Source organism: Cimex lectularius, unplaced genomic scaffold (genome assembly GCF_000648675.2).
Source record: "Cimex lectularius strain Harlan isolate CLEC.00 unplaced genomic scaffold, Clec_2.1 scaffold130, whole genome shotgun sequence".
Classification (NCBI taxonomy): Eukaryota; Metazoa; Arthropoda; class Insecta; order Hemiptera; family Cimicidae; genus Cimex; species Cimex lectularius.
Genome location: NW_019392755.1, coordinates 1,042,185 through 1,060,850, shown reverse-complemented (window position 1 = coordinate 1,060,850; position 18,666 = coordinate 1,042,185). Strand labels below are relative to the sequence as shown.

Below are 18,666 nucleotides of genomic sequence, written 5' to 3'. Positions count from 1 at the left end.
TTAAAATTTCGTCAATATGTCATATACGTCAAACAGCAGCCAGTTTTATAGCATGGGAATAGCCAGTTTGATTAGGTGGTGAAAAAATGTTTTTGACGAGGTAATCCGCTTAGTTTGGGTGACCATTTGGCATATCACCATACATAGAATCCATAATTAGAGGATAGCTATCTCTAGTGAAAATGGCTTCTACTTCTTTAGCACATATTTGAGCTGTTACTAAGTTCCATTGCGGCGTGATGCCTGCATATGCGATGACGATTTTTTCTTATCATCAGCTTGTAATAACGGTTGGCATCGTAACCAATTAACTTATTCATTAGCATCAGGTGCTATGAGTAATTTTTTCAGTTTGTATTTAGGTTTATTTTGGTCTCCAGCATCCTGCCCCTTCTCGCTGTGTTGATCTTTTTTAAGACATTACAGTCACTGATGAGTTTGTTTTACCTTACGACCGGACTTAACCTAAAATCCCACAAGTATAACAATAACCTGTGGTTTTCTTTTCGTTTTGTTCTCTTCGCCATCAAGCACTATAGGTAGGAAAGGGTGATCGGAGACCATCACATCGCAGACCTCAATGACATTTGTTCCTACATAATTTAGTGAATTATTGTTGTTATTGCTTCAGTTCTGACATTTAGAGTAAATTGGCAGCAAACGGATGTAAATCGTGAGGAAGTAATGACTGCAGACCATCCACTCCAGTGGGACTAGAGATAGTACTTAGTAATAATAATCTAGCTTTATTCTTAGCTCTTCTTGTATGTAGTCTTGTTATTGGATTTCGTATTGCAATCAGGGGTTTAGCAAAGTTTGTTGTAACAATTTTAAAGCCGGCCTAGGAGAGTGAATTCACGGTCCGCCGGTGTTCCCACAACAAAGAACCAGCTTAAAAGTCTCCAGTTTCAAACTAATCAGGTGTAAACCGACTCTCTCACAGGTATTGTGTTTTATTTCGATGTAGAATGGTAATTGTAGCGCTCGAGTAAGCGCGATTCGATGTTGAAGAAGCTGCTCAAATGACGGCATAGGAATCGTTTTAATATACAGAAAGGGGGGGAGATATTGCATTTCCTGCCGGCTTTTCCGCATGGCCTCGCCCCGGATAAAGAATTGTTTACTTGCGCCCTTTGAACTACAAAAAAGGGGATATTAAATTCGAAAGAAACATAACTCCCACGAGGGGTTTTATGTGATGCAGAACGAGATGACCCCCATATTTCGCCTTTACGCCACAAAGGAACTGTTGGAGGAAGGTTATTGGACGAATTTTATTAAAACAATAACTGGAGGGTCCGACTGCGCTCTTTCTTTCTTTTCGGGCCCGTTCATATAGCCGGAGATGCTTACTCCTCTCCGGCAAAATTGTCAGAGAAAGATCTTAAATATTCAGTGTTATTTCCGAAGATATCCTTTTTAACGGAAATCAAATCAGCTACATCGTAAGAAATCATGCAGCAACTCTTTACAAGCTGACATTTCACAATTGTACTTCAATTGGTTAGGGAAACAGACAATAAAAAATCCAATATCCATGTTTAATTTGAAATTCAATGAAATAACGTTAAATTAATATAACTCATTGGCTTATAAAATTTGAGAAAAACTTATTTTTATATAATCTGTCTTCCTTTTCGTTCAAAATTTCTGATTAATTACATGTTTCAAGTTGTGAAAATGTTTCAGAAAACAGATCAGGCGTGTGCAATTTGCCGATATAATATCTTGATTTTAAAGGGCATCTGGTTGAACCAAGAGGTGATACGTTCTTAACGGTGATTATCCCTTTGGCCCACTTATTCTTGCCACGGTTTTATATTCTAAGTGGCCGTTAATGATTCGCTGACATGCAGTAATAATAAGCTAAAGTACGTTTTGCAAAAATTACCAGCAGTCAATAGCCAACCGCTGCCAATAAAAGAGAGGGTTAAGTGTTTAGAGCATTCGCTAAATTACAAGGAACCCCGATTTTAAGGGCGATAAAGGATCTGTTTTAAGTTGTTGGGAGAGTCTTTGATAGCTCCCCTTTCCGTAAAACCAGCGTATAAAAGTTTTATTACACCCCCTACAACCGCGCTTGACTCTTTAATTAAATTGTACTCGATCCTCATTGTCTATTGTTTACCAAAAATATCCTTTGAATTTTTGAATTTCTAGTCAGCATAATCGACCTTTAATATATCGTAGATCCAGTGATGATAAAGTTTTATTTTTGCACGCAAATTAGGCGTCCAAGACCTTTGTACCGCTTAACGTGGTGAGAGAGGAGAGAGAGAGAGAGGGAGAGAGAGAGAGTGAGAGAGAGAGAGNATTTGGTGAGGAGAGAGAGAGAGAGAGAGAGAGAGAGAGAGAGAGAGAGAGAGAGAGTGAGAGAAACGAGGGAGGGAGGGAAAAACGGTGATAGTGAGTGTGAGTGTGAGTGAGAAAAAAGGTCACAAAATGAGAGAGAGTGACTGGGTGAGAAAGGGAAAGAGACAGAAAGAGTGATAGAGAGTAAGAGATAAAGAGAGAAAATGAGTGAGTCGAGAACGAGTAAAAGAGAAATATAAAGACTTTGCCATGACCGTGACAGAATATAAATGTGATATTTGTACAATTTGGGAGCCTTTTTATCGATCTTTAGTAAAAATGCCATAAGCAACGATTTCCCCAATTTGCGTGGGTACTTTGCCGAGAACGGTAAAAGGAGGTTCTGTCGTGAAAAAAGATTAAAAATTTAATGTACACAGACCAGAATGTTTAATTGATTTTTGTTGTCTGTAAGGTTTTTATTAATATGTATTGGACCATATTTTGATCATAATGATTGATAAGGTTATTGATACTATTGATGAATACTGTTGATAAGATCTTACTTTATTGTATGAAAGAGCCAGATTTTTTTCTGAGTAATGCGTATGTTTCTGTGTAAGTTATTGTAATAGGAGTATCACCAATATTGTAAAAGTACGATTTCTTCGAACAGTTGTTGATTCCACGAAATTTTAAATTTTGTAAATTTTTAATAAAAATAAATAACGTTAAAACTAAACAAAAATAATCAAAATAATTTCAAATTGCTTCTTGAATTGTATTTACAAAGATACAATATTAATTAAGGAAAATAGATTGAGGTTTATTTGCTTTCGCAGTTAACCATTGTGCTCTGAACTTGTGGGACGTTAGCCAGATAATTTAACTGAGGTTTCATAATTGAGTGGACAGGTAATTAGAGGGGTGGAAGGGAAGCATTGTCATCGGAACAATAGGCGCCTCGGCTCGCTCTTCCTCTCTCCCAGCAACCCTCGAGATGAGCACAAAGTGAGAGCAAACATAAAGAAGAACCGCGGCGGCCCATTGTGGCCCTCTCATTAAAATGTTGTAGTGGTTGGGACAATGGGACCCACTCGAACACCCATTCACCTCATCCTTTTCACCCCTACTCTGAACGATCGGTATCCGCGGAATAAGCAACGATTTCCCCAATTTGCGTGGGTACTTTTCCGAGAACGGTAAAAGGAGGTTCTGTCATGAAATCGTGACATTTTCATTGTACCCATTTCCCAGATGTCGTGGGATGGTAATCGATGCTCAGTCACCATTTTTCGCGATAGCCGTGATACGACTCTGGTGACATACCTTCTGCAAGATTTAGCATAGGGTAGAAATTGATTATTTAGACGAGATAGGAAACACGACGAACTCGTCTTGCAGCATTCTAACGGGCTAATCATGACTTAATGTACGTCTAAATAATAGCTCGCCCTAAGCTCAAATGTCCAGGATAATGCAGGATTAACAAACATAAATCATTTAGAATAATCTTCATCCTCAAATAATTTATACATATAGTGAAACAATTTACCATGAAGACTGATCAAAGTGAACTTCTGAAACAGCCTAAATCCAATAAATTTAACACAACTTACTCAATTAGAACCTGTTTTCAAGTAATTTTCAAAGATATTTTTTATTGCAAAGTAAACACATAAAACTAATAACGCTGAACTACGAGTCGATTATAGTCACACTACAGTCGAGTACATTTTTTCCCTGGAAGGTTCAATTTTCTACATTTCTTATTTGAGGACTTCAGACTTTACAAACAAGGAGAGGCTATGACGTGTGATAACTGATTTTAATAAAACGTTTTTTGGTGATACTAGGCCGAAAAATATTAGACATGTGACCGAGGAGCCAGGGAAAACATTCTAAGTAATTTAATCATGGTCTTCTGCTTTCTTCGTACTTGTATTGCAAGGTATTTAAGTTACTTCAAGAAAACGCTTTTTGGGCGTGAAAAAACGAATGTCCACTTCGTTTCTTACCTAAAAAAGAAATTAGGTTACTTTGCCAAAACTCGAAAAGAAGCGACGTAACAAAGTAGATTGAAATAAAATTATCGAGAAACAAAGTTTATTGTTATTTTTCGTACACGAAAAACCAGAAAATCTCTTGCAAACAAACTTTTAGGAAAACAATTTTTTTCTAAAATTTTCTCTTTCCAAATGTTTTCGACTTTTTCTCTCGAAAATAACAGAAATTATAACTTTGAAATGACTCCATGATCTACAAGATACTCCTGTGCAGAGGTTTAGAACCAAATATACGTAAGGGCACAAACTTGGTTTCCATAAATTTTAGCATATGTACCGCCGAAGTGAATACAACGCTTCTATAAATAAATAAATTAGAGCCGGAGATGTAAAATAATAAAAAGTTCGACGTGTTTTTGTTGAATGCGATACTATTTTTCTCACATGTATTGACATAAAAAATTAACATTGTAGGCACAGTATGGCAGAAAAATTATGCTTTCCACAAATTACAATAACCGATATGTGTATTCACTAGTCATAATTATTTAAATTAATTATACTTTTATCTAAGATCTTGGTTGTGATTAAATGGTTGTAATAACGATTATATGGAGGAGATCGTGAGATGCGGTCTTGTGTGATGTAGGTTGAGAAAAACTTTTTTTTAATTGTGCCAACGTTTCGATCTTTATTTACATCATCAAAGTGTGTTTTCTGGGTACTAACGTTCTAAATAAAGATCGAAACGTTGGCACAATCAAGAAAATGTTTTTCTAAATCTACATCACTCAAGACCGTATCCCACGATATCCAAGCAATCATTAATTAACGGTCACTAAATACTACACACGATTGTAAGAATCTTGAATTTGCATAAAATCCAGCTATGAATTTTTAAGTGGAGCACTGGATAGAAGAGAAAAAAAAGCCGAAAAAAATTGTATTTTTTAAATTTGCATGCAACTTCGCATTTAATGGTTTTACATGATGCTTCGAAAGAATTATTTTATTTATTTTTTAAATTCTTTTGGGTTACTTTATTTTAAGCGTCTTTTGGTTTTGGAAACTTTTTTCATATTTAATCTCATTTTCATGTAATTCTGCACATTGGGTTCTAATTATAAATAAAAATAGAAATCTACTGATGTATAATAACTTTGAAAAAAGGTACTTAAATTAGCTTAAAAATGTGTAGGCTCATAGGGAAAAAACTCTTGGATACGTCCCTAATAATTTTCCATGCATTATTATCAATAAACGTTTCATTAAAAACGGTGATCCCATGTTCTTGTAAGTAGAATAAAAATGAGTAAAATAGTACCAATAACACTTGAGTGTTCAACGTCCAACTATCAGCTTGGGGGGTTACCAGTTGTGAAGACCTGGGCAGTTTAATCAGAATATAATTATTTTTGATCGTGTTGATTAAAGAATCTAGCCATCTTTAATTTAGGAAAGAATACAAAACCACAAGAACATAAAGATATACAAACAGATCCTCCATAACAATCTCTACCCTAAACACATAATTAACAGAACAATCAACAACTACAACTCAACACTAACACCATCCACTATTACTAACAATACTACATTAAGTCTATCAAATACAAACAAACCAGCATACATTTCCATGCCATTTATTCAAGGCCTATCACATAAATTAAACACATTTCTCTAGTCAGATAACTTCAAAATACCTTTCAAAAATTGAAATTGAACAATTCAAATACTTTTTTCTAAAATTAAAGATCCCACATCAATAACAAATAAATCTGACGTAATCTACAAGATAACTGTTTAAACTGTCCGGCAACTTACATCGGTTTTGGCCAATATGCTAGACCATAAGGCCCCCCCCCAAAAAAAAAAAAAAAAAAAAAACTTACATCGGTCTTACATCCCAATATCTGGACAAGAGAATAAAGCAACATATCTATGATTGCAAAAAACCCAAGCAAAATCCTACAGCACTCGCTACCCACCATTTTGAACACCAACACAATTTCGACTTCAAAAATCCAAAAATATTACACACAGAACAAAACAAACATAAACGTAATTTCTTAGAAATGGTTTATATCAACAGAGATAAACACATCATCAATTACAGAACAAATACAAGTAAACTCAGTCGCAGCTTCGCCAATATCATTAATCAAATTCAATATAGATAACATACATATATCATTACATAACATTCCACACATCAAATATTTTTCATAGTCTAATTGTTCAACAATTTAGCTTTCATTTTCCTATTTAACCCTTTCTATATAATCCTGAAAGGATAATCTGGCCGAACCATTACCAATACATTGTTTCCTTTCGTCGGCTCTTTTCACCTCAAAGAAGCCGACGCCTTATACAAAAATGTCTTTTCTATACTGACATCCTTCCCCTCCCCTTCAAAATCCAACATATATAAACACAAAATAGCAAAATCTCACTGGCACTCTCGACACGATACGCAAGAATGGCACAACTACACAGAAGACAAACACTTTGAGTGAGTAGAAATACTTTGATTGAATATAAAAAATATATTTTGCATTGTATAAATTCACTTTTCCACATCCTAATTGTATTTGTTAAATGTAAACAATGTTTAAATCCCAGGCCCTGATGATGATCTCAATAAAGATCGAAACGTTGGCACGATAAATAAAATGTTTTTCTGAAACCTACATCACGCCAGACCGCATCTCACGATTTCTGAATAATTATCGATTAACGGTCACTAATCACCACACATTAAAACACTACAAATTTGAGTGATATTTGATGACACCACTGAATTAAAGCTTGCTCGCCTACTCAACAAACAACTTAAAAAAATGCTCTGCGCATTTTTCTTCATATGTTGCTGAAAATTGCACAATATTGAAGTTTTTCACAAGCAATTTGAACAGGCAAGGATGTTTCAAAAAATTATTCTATTGGACTAAAAAATTAAAAATAAATAGTTGGATCGCACGTGGGTTTCTTCCATAATTGCTGTAGTTTTTAATGATGAAGCCTCGATTTAATATTTTAACGCCTTGATATTCCATGTCAATTCTACGGTTTAAACAACTTAAAATTAGCTAATCGTAACAGTAAGAACAAGCGGACCAGTTAATAGTTTTATGCTCTTACAAATGTTTTATACATTTCTACCTTTACTTTTAATGGCTCGGTTATTTCGTTGATGCACCATGTAGAAGAAACATCTGTGAAAATAAGGCATCGTCGCCCATTTGAGTAGTGAAATTTATTTTCTTAGAAGAGAGGTAAAACGGGCGGAATGATAGAACTGGGAGGAGACGGAGTAATTGTGCTTTATATCCCCTTTAACGGACCATATAGCCCAAGTTGGATCCCCGAGTTGTTATCCAGTTGTAAAAGATAATGCACGTCTAAAATGGAGGACGTCTAGCCTGTTATGTCCCGGCCGTATAAACCATCTCCAGTTAGGGTCCTTCCCTTCCTTTTTATCATCCCGACATCAACTCGGGGGAGAATATCACTCACCGAATCGAAGTAAAACGTTTCGACTCTAAATCGACTCATATTTCAACCCTTCACTCTCATTTTCCTTTAATGTGTCAACAAATGTTTTTCTGAAACCTACATCACACCAGACCGCATCTCACGATTTCTGAATAATTTTTTTCTAATTGTTTATATTTGGTAGCATTTTATAATATTACTTAATCCATTTATGTTGTAGTGGTCAATTGACCAAGTTATTTCTTTCAAATCAGCCAATTATTCTTTTTATGTAAAGTTTTGGTTGAAATGAAAAAGCGAGTGTTACGAGCGGGATCGAACCCACGACTTTCGGCTAAATACGCCGCTGCTCTACCACTTGAGCTATCGTGACTTCGATCCACTCGGACATCAATTCTCCATTTCAACCAACAACCTTTTGAATTTTCCATCTTTTTTCCATTTTTCAAATGTCGTGAAATCAGGATTCGATTCTCGGCGACATATGAAGTGGCCATCTATATTTTTATCTCTTCCAAAACCTTACATAAAAACATAATTAATTTAATGAAGTAACTTGGTCAATTGAACACCAGAACATAAATGGATTAATATTTATTAAGTAAAAGGCGTATCACTTCACTAACAGCTCCCCGTTGCCACTTCATATATCACTGTAGATTGAGATGGGTAGTTAGTGTCCGAGTCGATCGGAGTTACGATAGCTTAGGTGGTAGAGCAGCGGCATATTTAGCCGAAAGTCGTGGGTTCGAATCCCGCTCGTGACACTGACTTTTTTATCTTAACCAAAACCTTACATAAAACAAATAATTAATTGATATTAATTAATGTTCTGATGAAGGGGATATCCTCGTAAGGTTGACGAAGAAATTGACATCAACTGTTTTTCGTTAAAATTGATTAATGTAAATCTGTTTTTACATAAAATGGTCTGACGTTTCGTCCACGATAGCCCAAACTGGTGGTTGGACTTAAAAACTTTTACAACTTAAAGACTTACATTTTTTTTCGAATTTTGAGGCATTAGGTTGAACACTTTCTATAGGTTGCTTGATTTCTAGTTAAGCACTCGCGGCGTACATGTTTAGTACTATATGTGTTAGTATGTTAGTAGAACTTTAGCATAGTAAATACCCCCTGATTTCCCTCGAAAGGTTTACAAACAGTTTTATTTAACACTGCAGTCAACATTTCATCAACTCGCTCACTTAATAATTCCGACTATCCTCGTACAAAATGTCACATTTAATTAACCCTGCATTCTTTGTAAGCTAATCCAAATATTTATGTTTCAGGCCTGAATTCAGCTGAGGAGAGACATGTGAGTATAAAGAGGGAGGCAATTAAGGTGGTTAGAGGAATGTGGGCCCGTTTGTACGTGTGAGTGTGTGTGTGTGAGAGCGTGGGTAAGTGAGGGTGGTTACATTTACTCTGGTTGCGGGGGTGAGGGGGTTGTGCTGGTAATGGGGCTCCGCAAACAACCCCGCCCCCACACCTCTATAAATAAATTACTTGCTTTTCTCTTCTCTCACCTCAAAGTTTAACCCCCGGCCGCCATTTTTCTCGTCGTGGCTCTCTTAATAATGCAGGCTTTATCTCAGGCCGGCTACACGAGACCCTCTTCACTTATTCATGAACCTGTCCGCATGGGGGGCCCCTCGGTAAAAAGCCTCTCCCCGGCCTCATAATTCCGGTACACGCCCCCGGATCCCGATTTCACTTTAGCCCTGCGGTCCCTTTTAAATATTTACAGCCTTGGGCGATGCGGGCGGGATAAACGCTGCGGATTCGGGCCCATTTCAACGTGTCTCTAAGAGAGAGAGAGAAGAATGACAAACTATCCTAAAAGAGATTGAAATCTATCGCACATTTTATAATACAAGTTTCCTACTGCATTTCACCTTTTACCTTTCAGGAACAAATGTTCCCACCGTCTCAATCCGGATTCTTTCGTTTGCTTCCTGTGTTAACTATTACAGCAGCAACCTGAATTACTAGACTCGACCAAGTTCGCCTTCCTCTATGAACGAATCCAATTCCTCATCCACTATGCCATTTGTGTGTAAAGCGTTGTATTGTTTGATGTACATTGTGAAATCTGCAGAGTGATGAGCTTGTTTGATCATTTCCTCCTGGAAGTTCGTCCTGGCATTCGTTCATTCGCTGTTCGATCAGGATGATAGATGACCAGACTACAGATCAAGCTCGCAGATTTCACCAAAATATCTTACAATGTAATTTACCGTTGACCATATTGCCTTAAACGTGAAATTTGCAACGGTTTAGAAACAAAGATGCAGGAAATACAAATTATCCTGGATTCTTCGCAAACTTTTTTCTGTTGGTCTTTTCACTGAATTACGAATTTAAATCAGACATGAATTTTTTGTTATGCATTATTGCTTATTTTAATAATAGTTGTAACGTGTTGCTTCATTTTTAGAAATTTATAGCTAGTGGATAGTGGAAAACGCTTTTTATTCCCCCCCCTCTGTTTTACATAATAGGGTGTAATAGGATAAGATCAATACAAACGTCGGAAACATTAGTACTGTATAAATTATTTCTCCGATAATAACAGCGGCTCATTGCTTCGTTTAGTAAGTCGTAAATTGTCTGATGGAAGTTGATATTGAATTTTTTATCGTAGGACAACACGTGTTCAAAAATGTACAGCGATTGTTTTATGCTAATTTTATGAACGTTGTTTGGAATATTTTCCCCTTTGGCGAGCCGGAGACGTTTTACGATCCTAGAAGCCGCCAGTTTGATTTATCAGGTCTGATCGATTTTGTTCATACCGGAATCATAATGCGAAGGACGTATTTAGTGAGAGGTCTCTCGGTACAAGGGCATGCATATTGATTCAGCCCTCGGGTTATCTACACCATCCCTAAATATACAAAACTGGAGAGTCAATATTGACAGGCGATACCGGCAAATATAATTTGTTCTAGGGAAATGACAGCAGTGTTTTTATTTGCTTTGCTGTCGCGAGGGTGGGAAGGGTTCGTTTCTCTTTAATAAAACTTTGGAAACTTGTTCTTAGTCGTTTGCCAAGGGATGTTTTTCATATTTAAAGAGAACCGGTCTGAATTTTTGATCCTCCGCATGAACCCGTCAAATATTCATTTCCGTTGATTAACACTTCTCTGTCGGCTGTTTCTTTAAAGGCCAAAGTGTTTTAATTATATTTTCCGAATACGTCGGTTAGACGTGAAGTCGGAGGGTGCCGAACGAAGGCAGTTGATAAAAACGCCGTTTGTGTCCAAGCCCCCATCGTTTCCCCATTCCCCCTTTTCCTCATTACGCAGTACAAATATATCAAAAGGACTGAGGGACGGAGAGGGTGGCAGGACAGTCGTGACAATATAGAGGGGGTTGAAGACTCCTCTAACGTCCTCTGCAACCCTCATCAAACGAGCCCTCGGGGAGGCCGACGTCTCTTGTTTATGGCCTATGAAACTGTTCTCAAGAAACCCCCTCAGACGACTCCACCCTTCTAACAACTGTACAGATGTCGCCCCCTCCTCCCTTTCACCACCCTTCAAGAATATAAAAAATAGGATGCGCACCCCTCGGGGATCACCTCTATTTATACTGCACGGCCGCATTAACTTCAGCCGTACTAATAAAACCCGTATGTTATTCTGGATGAATAAATATAGCTTCCATTCATCTGAGGATTATAAAAAATAAACGAGGGAGAAGTAAAAACTTGACTACGGGCGTTTGTCGTTTACGGTTTTGTTTATTGTAAAGGGGTGTAGATACTTTATAGGCATCTTTTAAAGAACGATTTGTCTTTTTCATTTTTCATACCTCAAAACGTTTGAGCAGATATTGAAAAAGGAACTCAACAATACTGATCACCGTTCGTCCGTATTTAACAAAATCAAAGGTCCGTGCTTTGTTTAATTTGTTGACTAATAAATCAAACTTTGGTTTCGTACCTTTGGTCAGGTGTACATCTTATTTTCAATATTGATCATCTTGGATTTCTTTTAATTAGGGTGTTTATGTCTGTTTCTCTGTTTTTTTATAACTTACTATAACTTTATAAACTTCAGGTTGTTAGTCAACCTCCATAGCCTTGCCAGCGACTTCTAAGTGTAGGATCTTGCTTGTGGTTTTTCCCGTCCTAGTTGCAAAAACCAGCACCTACATGCCTTCACAGAAACATCAAATGTGTTCTGCGGTCTCCTCCTCTTCCTGGCAGTATATGCACACTGCATGTGCTTTCTTAAGTGGCAGTGCCCTTCAGGAGTCCAACCAGAATCCTGGTTCGGTTGAAGTTGCCTTCCAGTAATTCCTTTGCAAGTTTTGCGGATGGCCTTTCTTTGAATCTCTTCGCGTGTCTCATGGTATTGTTCCACTATGTTTTGGAACGAACCATTTTAATACATATCCTTGTTTGTGGCAAGATGCTAAGCCACAGTAGGTTTCAGGATCTAGAGAGTCCATGTTGGCAACCTCTTTGGCCAACATGTCAAACTTTTCGTTGCCTTTATCCCCTGATTGCCCAAGGATCCATGCCAGCGTCGACCATGCAGTTCCATACGCTCTTTGCCTTCACCTGGCACGAGCCTATGGCCTTTAGTGCTGCATGACTCAGAGAAGATGGCTACCTTAAGGGAATGTATTCCTAGCCTTTTTATTTCCCTCGCGCAATGCTCAATCGCTATGAGTTCAGACTGAAAAACACAGCATATTTACCTAGGTTTACCTTCAGGACTTCAGCCCCTGATCGAGGAGGAACATACGTTGTTTATATTGTGAGATCTTTGGTCCAATCCTCACGCATATATATTTTATATAAAAACTTTATTCTAATTTCTCCTTTTGATGAAGGCCACAGCGTAGATCGTCTAATGGGCCGAAATTAAGGAACTTGACAACTGATAAAAGGCAGTGCGATTTCCAAATGAATTAACAGTTAACTGAGGGGTGGCGTGCCGACCGCATGTGATTTGATTGAACAATTTAATTCAGGCCGAGGGGGGCCTCGAGAGGATTTATTGGTACCGTGCGGCCGAAGATAAACATTCCGAACATGACTAATGGCGAATCGATCTGGTCAATGGTCGCTTTTATGCCACAATTACTCTGATCCATATTTTACGACTTGCCGGGAGCCTCCGATAGTCTGTTTTATGAAAAAGGTAGGACAGGGGAATCGGGGTAACTTTCAAAATTTTCAATTTTTTTGAACATGAAACGTATATAGCAAAAAATGAAATAAACATAATTTTTTGGAAATCTCTAACCATATGTGGAAATATTATATTAAAACCGAAGAAAACAAATATTCATAATGAACTTTTTGGAGAAACTGTGGGACTTTGGACAATAGAAGGCATTCCAGGCAGTCTCCGCCGGTTTATAAGTATAATGGCAAAAGGATTATTTCGTTCCTATATATTCCTTATAATTAGGACGCTTTACGGGAAAATCCTTGGAAAATCCCTCTGGCGTTTTCCCAGTGATCAAAAAGTTTCCTCTTTCCAATAATTCCCGACATTTCACCTGGGGTCTAAGGGAACTTTCCCAACGATTTTACTTCTACCCTTTCAGTTCTTATTTTTTTAAAAGTTTCCCTTCCGTTTTAATAAATTGTTCCACAATCGTTGGCGATTAGTCAATTTAATTTGCAAATTATACAGGCGACCTGAAAAACTGGGAAACCCGAAAAAAGTATAATTAATTGAAATAATTAAAATTACTATTAATCCTAATTCCTAATTATCAATCCTAATTACACGACTTTTGAAAAATGGCAAAAAGAGGGATAATTCGAAAGATTGTAGGTCGAGATGAGTCCGAGTGGATCGAAGTCACGGTAGCTCGGTTAGAGCAGCGGCATATTTAGCCGAAGGTCGTGGTTTCGAATCCCGCTCGTGACACTAATTTTTTCATCTCAACCAAGCCTTTAAATAAAAAGTATAATTAATTGAAACTATTTTTCTGTTTCAAGCATTTTCTTTCATATAAAATTCAAATAATAGCAAGTAATGAAGTAATTGTTTGTTCAAAAGGGAATCAACATCTTTAGATTGGATGTGGATATGATTCGAAATAAGTTGATACTATCATTCATGTTGGCACTTTTGATGGTTTCATGGGGAGTGCGTAAATAATTGTACCCTCAGGAAAAACAGAGGATAAAACAGGAGGCCAATATGGTCAGTCATAACATCGATTTATGAAAGATCTCGTATAATTTATATGCTTCTCTGATTTTTCTCTTTGTTGTGTTAACGGCGAAATTATTGGTAGCCAGGTGCCAGGAGGCGGCACCTAATTCGGCAAATGAATTTTAATCACCTACCATAACGTAATGCTATATTACCGAGGGGAGGGATTGGAGGAATTAAGGGTGGAAGACGTGTTTCCGCCTCCCTTTCCACCCCCGGGGCTTAAACACCCTCCGCCTCCGACTCCAACCCCCTTTTCAACAGCCTTTCCCTCAGAAAACAATTTGTTAACCCACCCTCATCGCCACTAGTCTTAATTACCACTCACACCCTCCACTTACTCGAGTCGCCTGCAGGTTATTACTGCCTTTCCTTGACAATTTCCGCTGATTTAATTTATTTCCATAAGAGGTTTTCTGAGGGAAAATGTTGCCCTGAAGGTTGGTTGTAAAGGGGAAATTCGATAGTGCATCGAAAAAACACGCATACAAACAGAAACGTAAGATCTTAATATTTGCTAGTTTAAAATTATAGAACATTTGTTAACATATCAATTGGTCTATTGTTCTTTCCTTAGTTCTTAAATTTTTTTAACATACCTAATTCTTTTTATTTTATGATTCATGATATGATATCATGGAAGTATCTTTAAATTCGGTTACATATCATGTGTAGAGTTGGAGAGTTGGAGTATATGAATCATGATAAATGATAAACAGGTTTGATTGATCATTGACTGAAGGCCAAAATAATAAAAAAATGTTGGACTAAATGTACATCATTCATGTATATACAGTTGCTTTATTAATATTTATTCTCACAAAGTACACGCGCCAGTAGGTTTATTTAAGTTTATTAAGTCAGTTGATTACATTGTGTCGTCCATCCTCCTTTTTACACAGAAAGCCCCTTTCTACTGCAACCGTTCAAAAAAACCCAGCATTGTTTCAAATTTACATTTATGCAAACGGTTTGAAAAGGCAAGCAAATTTATATTCTCAATGTCGCATGGTTTCTACAATGGGTTCAAAAATAAATTTAAAAAATAATAAAACGGGTCCCCCTACATACGCCGTACGCATCCTCAATCGTGATTAACCTAAGGGTGGGGCTGCGTAGGGTTGCTCGCCGGCGACTAATTAGTTCACGGACTACCCGCAAGGGGTCGTCTCGAGCATGCGCGGGCCATTCGAGAAAAAAATCAATTCGTTTGTCGGCCACAAAATGCCGGGAAAGCCGTTTTGTCCCTCACCCCCTGTAGGGCAGCAACCCCTCGTTTATGGTTAATTGGGGTTCCGACGAGCCCCCTATCACTTCATCCCACTTTCGCACCTTATCTCTTTTGCCGCTACACTCTAAACCGGTCGGAATTTCTTACTGGATTCTCTCTCTCTCTCACTCTCTCTCTCTCACTCTCTCTCTCTCTGTCTCTGTCTCTCTCTCTTCTCTCTCTCTCTCTCTCTTCTCTCTCTCTCTCACTCTCTTCTCTCTCTCTCTCTCACTCACTCACTCACTCACTCACACACACTCTCTCTCTCACACTCTCTCTCTCTCTCTCTCTCTCTCTCTCACTCTTTCTTCTTTTTAAAAGCATGGAATTTCTCAGTTCTCCAATTGACCAAGACCTAATTTAATACAAAAATGATGCACTTTGAAGAACTGAAAAGTACTACTTAAAACGGTCAAGTACAACGGACTTTCTTTTACCTGTCCCACTTTGTTCTTATTCCCAACACTTCTATATCTTTATGTAACAAGTTTTTTGTTACATAATATATTGATAATTATTTACTAAATTTCCGTACAGATAAATTCAATCTAAATCGATCCCCAATCTTCTTTTTACGCGTTGGTTATGAAAAGAATCAAAATTTGTATATAATGCTAAAGTTTCTAAGATAGAACATGAAACATCTTGTTATAAAGTAAATTGTAGGCAACATGATATTTCTGTGGCAGTTAGAAAATTTGTTTAATCTAAATTAGCTTTGGACGTGCCAAAGCCGAAATTAAGCATTTCCTTTTACACTTCTTAAAGTTTGAAACATTACAATTGTTACATTGCGGCAAGGTCGGAAATATGCCTGAAAAAATCCGAAGCTGTTTTCATGTTACTCTTGCCCTAGTTTGATGCGATAATTTTCTACTAGGAGTACCAAAGAGTTAGAGATAGAGATTTTTACAATTTCTTTACAATTATCTGTGGTAAATCAGTAAACAATTAAAGTAATTGTCACGCGCGTCAGAGTTTGATACACTGTTTTAGTTAACAAGTATTAAAGTTAGAATTATTAAAATGCGCATTATACGTGCCAAAGTTGGAAACAAGTACCAAAGTTGGTACATAATTACTGTCCTTGTTACACATGGGGTAGCTTATCTCATCTTTTGCCCTTAAATCGATTTCTACGTTATTGACAGTTTTTAAAACAACATTTATGTACTTAACCGAAGAAGTATAAAATACGCAATATTGTATCGAACTTAATGCCTGTAGTTTTAATTTGTTTGTATTGGTATTGTTTACGTTTGAGCCTGTTGTTTACGGAGATGAGTAAATTTGTTCTAAACCTGTTGTTTACAAATGCCGTATCTTCTCGTTTAAAAGGCATGATAAAAATAAATCCGTCATTTTATTACATTGTGTTTCAATTGGGGCCTACACATGCATCATACGCAACAAAAAGAAGCGGAGAAATGCGTTTTGATCATTACTTGAACTGATTGACTTTATTTACTTTTTTTAAAATTAAATATGTTGTAAAATTTAGCGATTGCGAGAGGGAAAATCACCCTTCTAGAAAGGCTTCTCCGTTTAAAAAATCTGCCTATCATTTTTCGTGGTACAGCCCTCCCCGCCTAATCCTTCGAGGCACAAGGGGATTTTCGTCCACTTTAATTAACAAAATACAAGGGAGAGAATCGCCCTCTTAATAAGCACGGGGCAGAGGGCACAAATCTCAATTTAGTCACACAGGGTCAGGAAAATAAAAGGGCGAGGCAATTATAAAGGAAACAGCGGTGGGAGGACAAAGGAGACAGAGGCAAGAACGTATTTAATTAATATAAATCCTCGTAGGATCGAAATGGGGGTTGCGGCGGGGGCGTGAGGGGTCCTGTTTGTATAAACAAGAGCAGCCACCCCTCACAGACATCACTAATTGGTATAATTAGCGAAATTACGTGACTTCTGAACTGTTGACTCTACTCCCAGCCTCTTTACATACAAAATTTACCTGAACCGTTATACAAACTTTTGACACCTATTCTTTGCCCTGTTTGTCCATAACTTATACATTGGCCACTTTTGACGTCGATTAATTATTTTAAAAAAATGACAATCGGTACAACAGACGTTCCATTGTTTGAGATTTAAAAAATGCATGATTTCTAATAATTTAATGGACTTTTAAAATATAATATCGTTCAGGTAGGATTTTTGATATTGAGTGAATGAATAAAACAATGGGACAAATATTTACATCATTATTGTTGTAATTATTCAGAAATCGTGAGATGCGGTCTGGTGTGATGTAGGTTTCAGAAAAACATTTTCTTTATCGTGCCAACGTTTCGATCTTTATTGAGATCGTCATCAGGGCCTGGGATTTAAACATTGTTTCCATTTAACAAATACAATTAGGATGTGGAAAAGTGAATTTATACAATGCAAAATATATTTTTTATATTCAATCAAAGTATAAAATTAACAAAGTATCCCGTCATCCTTCCCCACCCCTTCAAAATCCAACGTATATAAACACAAAACAGCAAAATCTCACTGGCACTCTCGACACGACACGCAAGAATGGCACAATTACACAGAAGACAAACACTTTGAGTGAGTAGAAATACTTTGATTGAATATATAAAAAATATATTTTGCATTGTATAAATTCACTTTTCCACATCCATAATTTAATTGTTATATGTAAACAATGTTTGTAAATCCCAGGCCCTGAAGATGATCTCAATAAAGATCGAAATGTTAGCACGATAAAGAAAATGTTTTTCTGAAACCTACATCACACTAGACCGCATCTCACGATTTCTAAATAAATTATTAGTAATAGTGGATGGTGTTAGTGTTGAGTTGTAGTTGTTTATTATTCTGTTAATAATGTGTTTAGGGTAGAGATTGTTATGGAGGATCTGTTTGTATATCTTTATGTTCTTGTGGTGAAATGATTCATGGCTTAGGGTAATCATTCTGTGAAGTAACCGTTTGGCCGTGGTTATTATTGTATGAAGAGGATGGTGAGATGTAATGTTGAGGTAGCGATCAGTGTTTCTTGGTTTTTGATACCAATCTGTGATTAATGTGCCATCTGGTTGTTTTATTATGAGTGTATCTAAAATGGTATTTTTTTGTTGTTTTCGATTTCATGTGTAAATTGTAGGCGTGGGTGAAAGCTATTNGAGAGTGAGAGAGAGAGAGAGAGAGAGTGAGAGAGAGAGAGAGAAAGAGTGTGAGTGAGATAGTGGTAGGGATTTAAGGTTGGAAAAGTTAGAGCCCTCTCAGTTATTATACTAACAAGCCTGTAAATCATAGGCGGTCAAAGTGATTGGGGCAAATTGTTTCCTAGAAGCAGGGGGCGGCGAGAAGGGTCGTTAAAGTGACAAAAGCCCTTCCTCCGTAATAAATTGGGGCGGTGGTAGAGGATGAAGGAAAATGGGAG

At 37.2% G+C, this 18,666-nt stretch overlaps 1 protein-coding gene across 7 annotated transcripts in view; it reads left to right on the top strand.

Annotated features, from left to right (window-relative positions):
• Positions 1-18,666, top strand: part of LOC106672153 (transducin-like enhancer protein 4) — a 146,479-nt gene that overhangs the window by 100,670 nt on the left and 27,143 nt on the right. For all 7 annotated transcript variants that reach the window (XM_014403346.2, XM_014403342.2, XM_014403347.2 and 4 more), the window contains one exon: positions 9,089-9,114. In XM_014403346.2, coding sequence (XP_014258832.1) covers positions 9,089-9,114 — 26 coding nt within the window. The remainder of the gene's footprint in view (positions 1-9,088; positions 9,115-18,666) is intronic.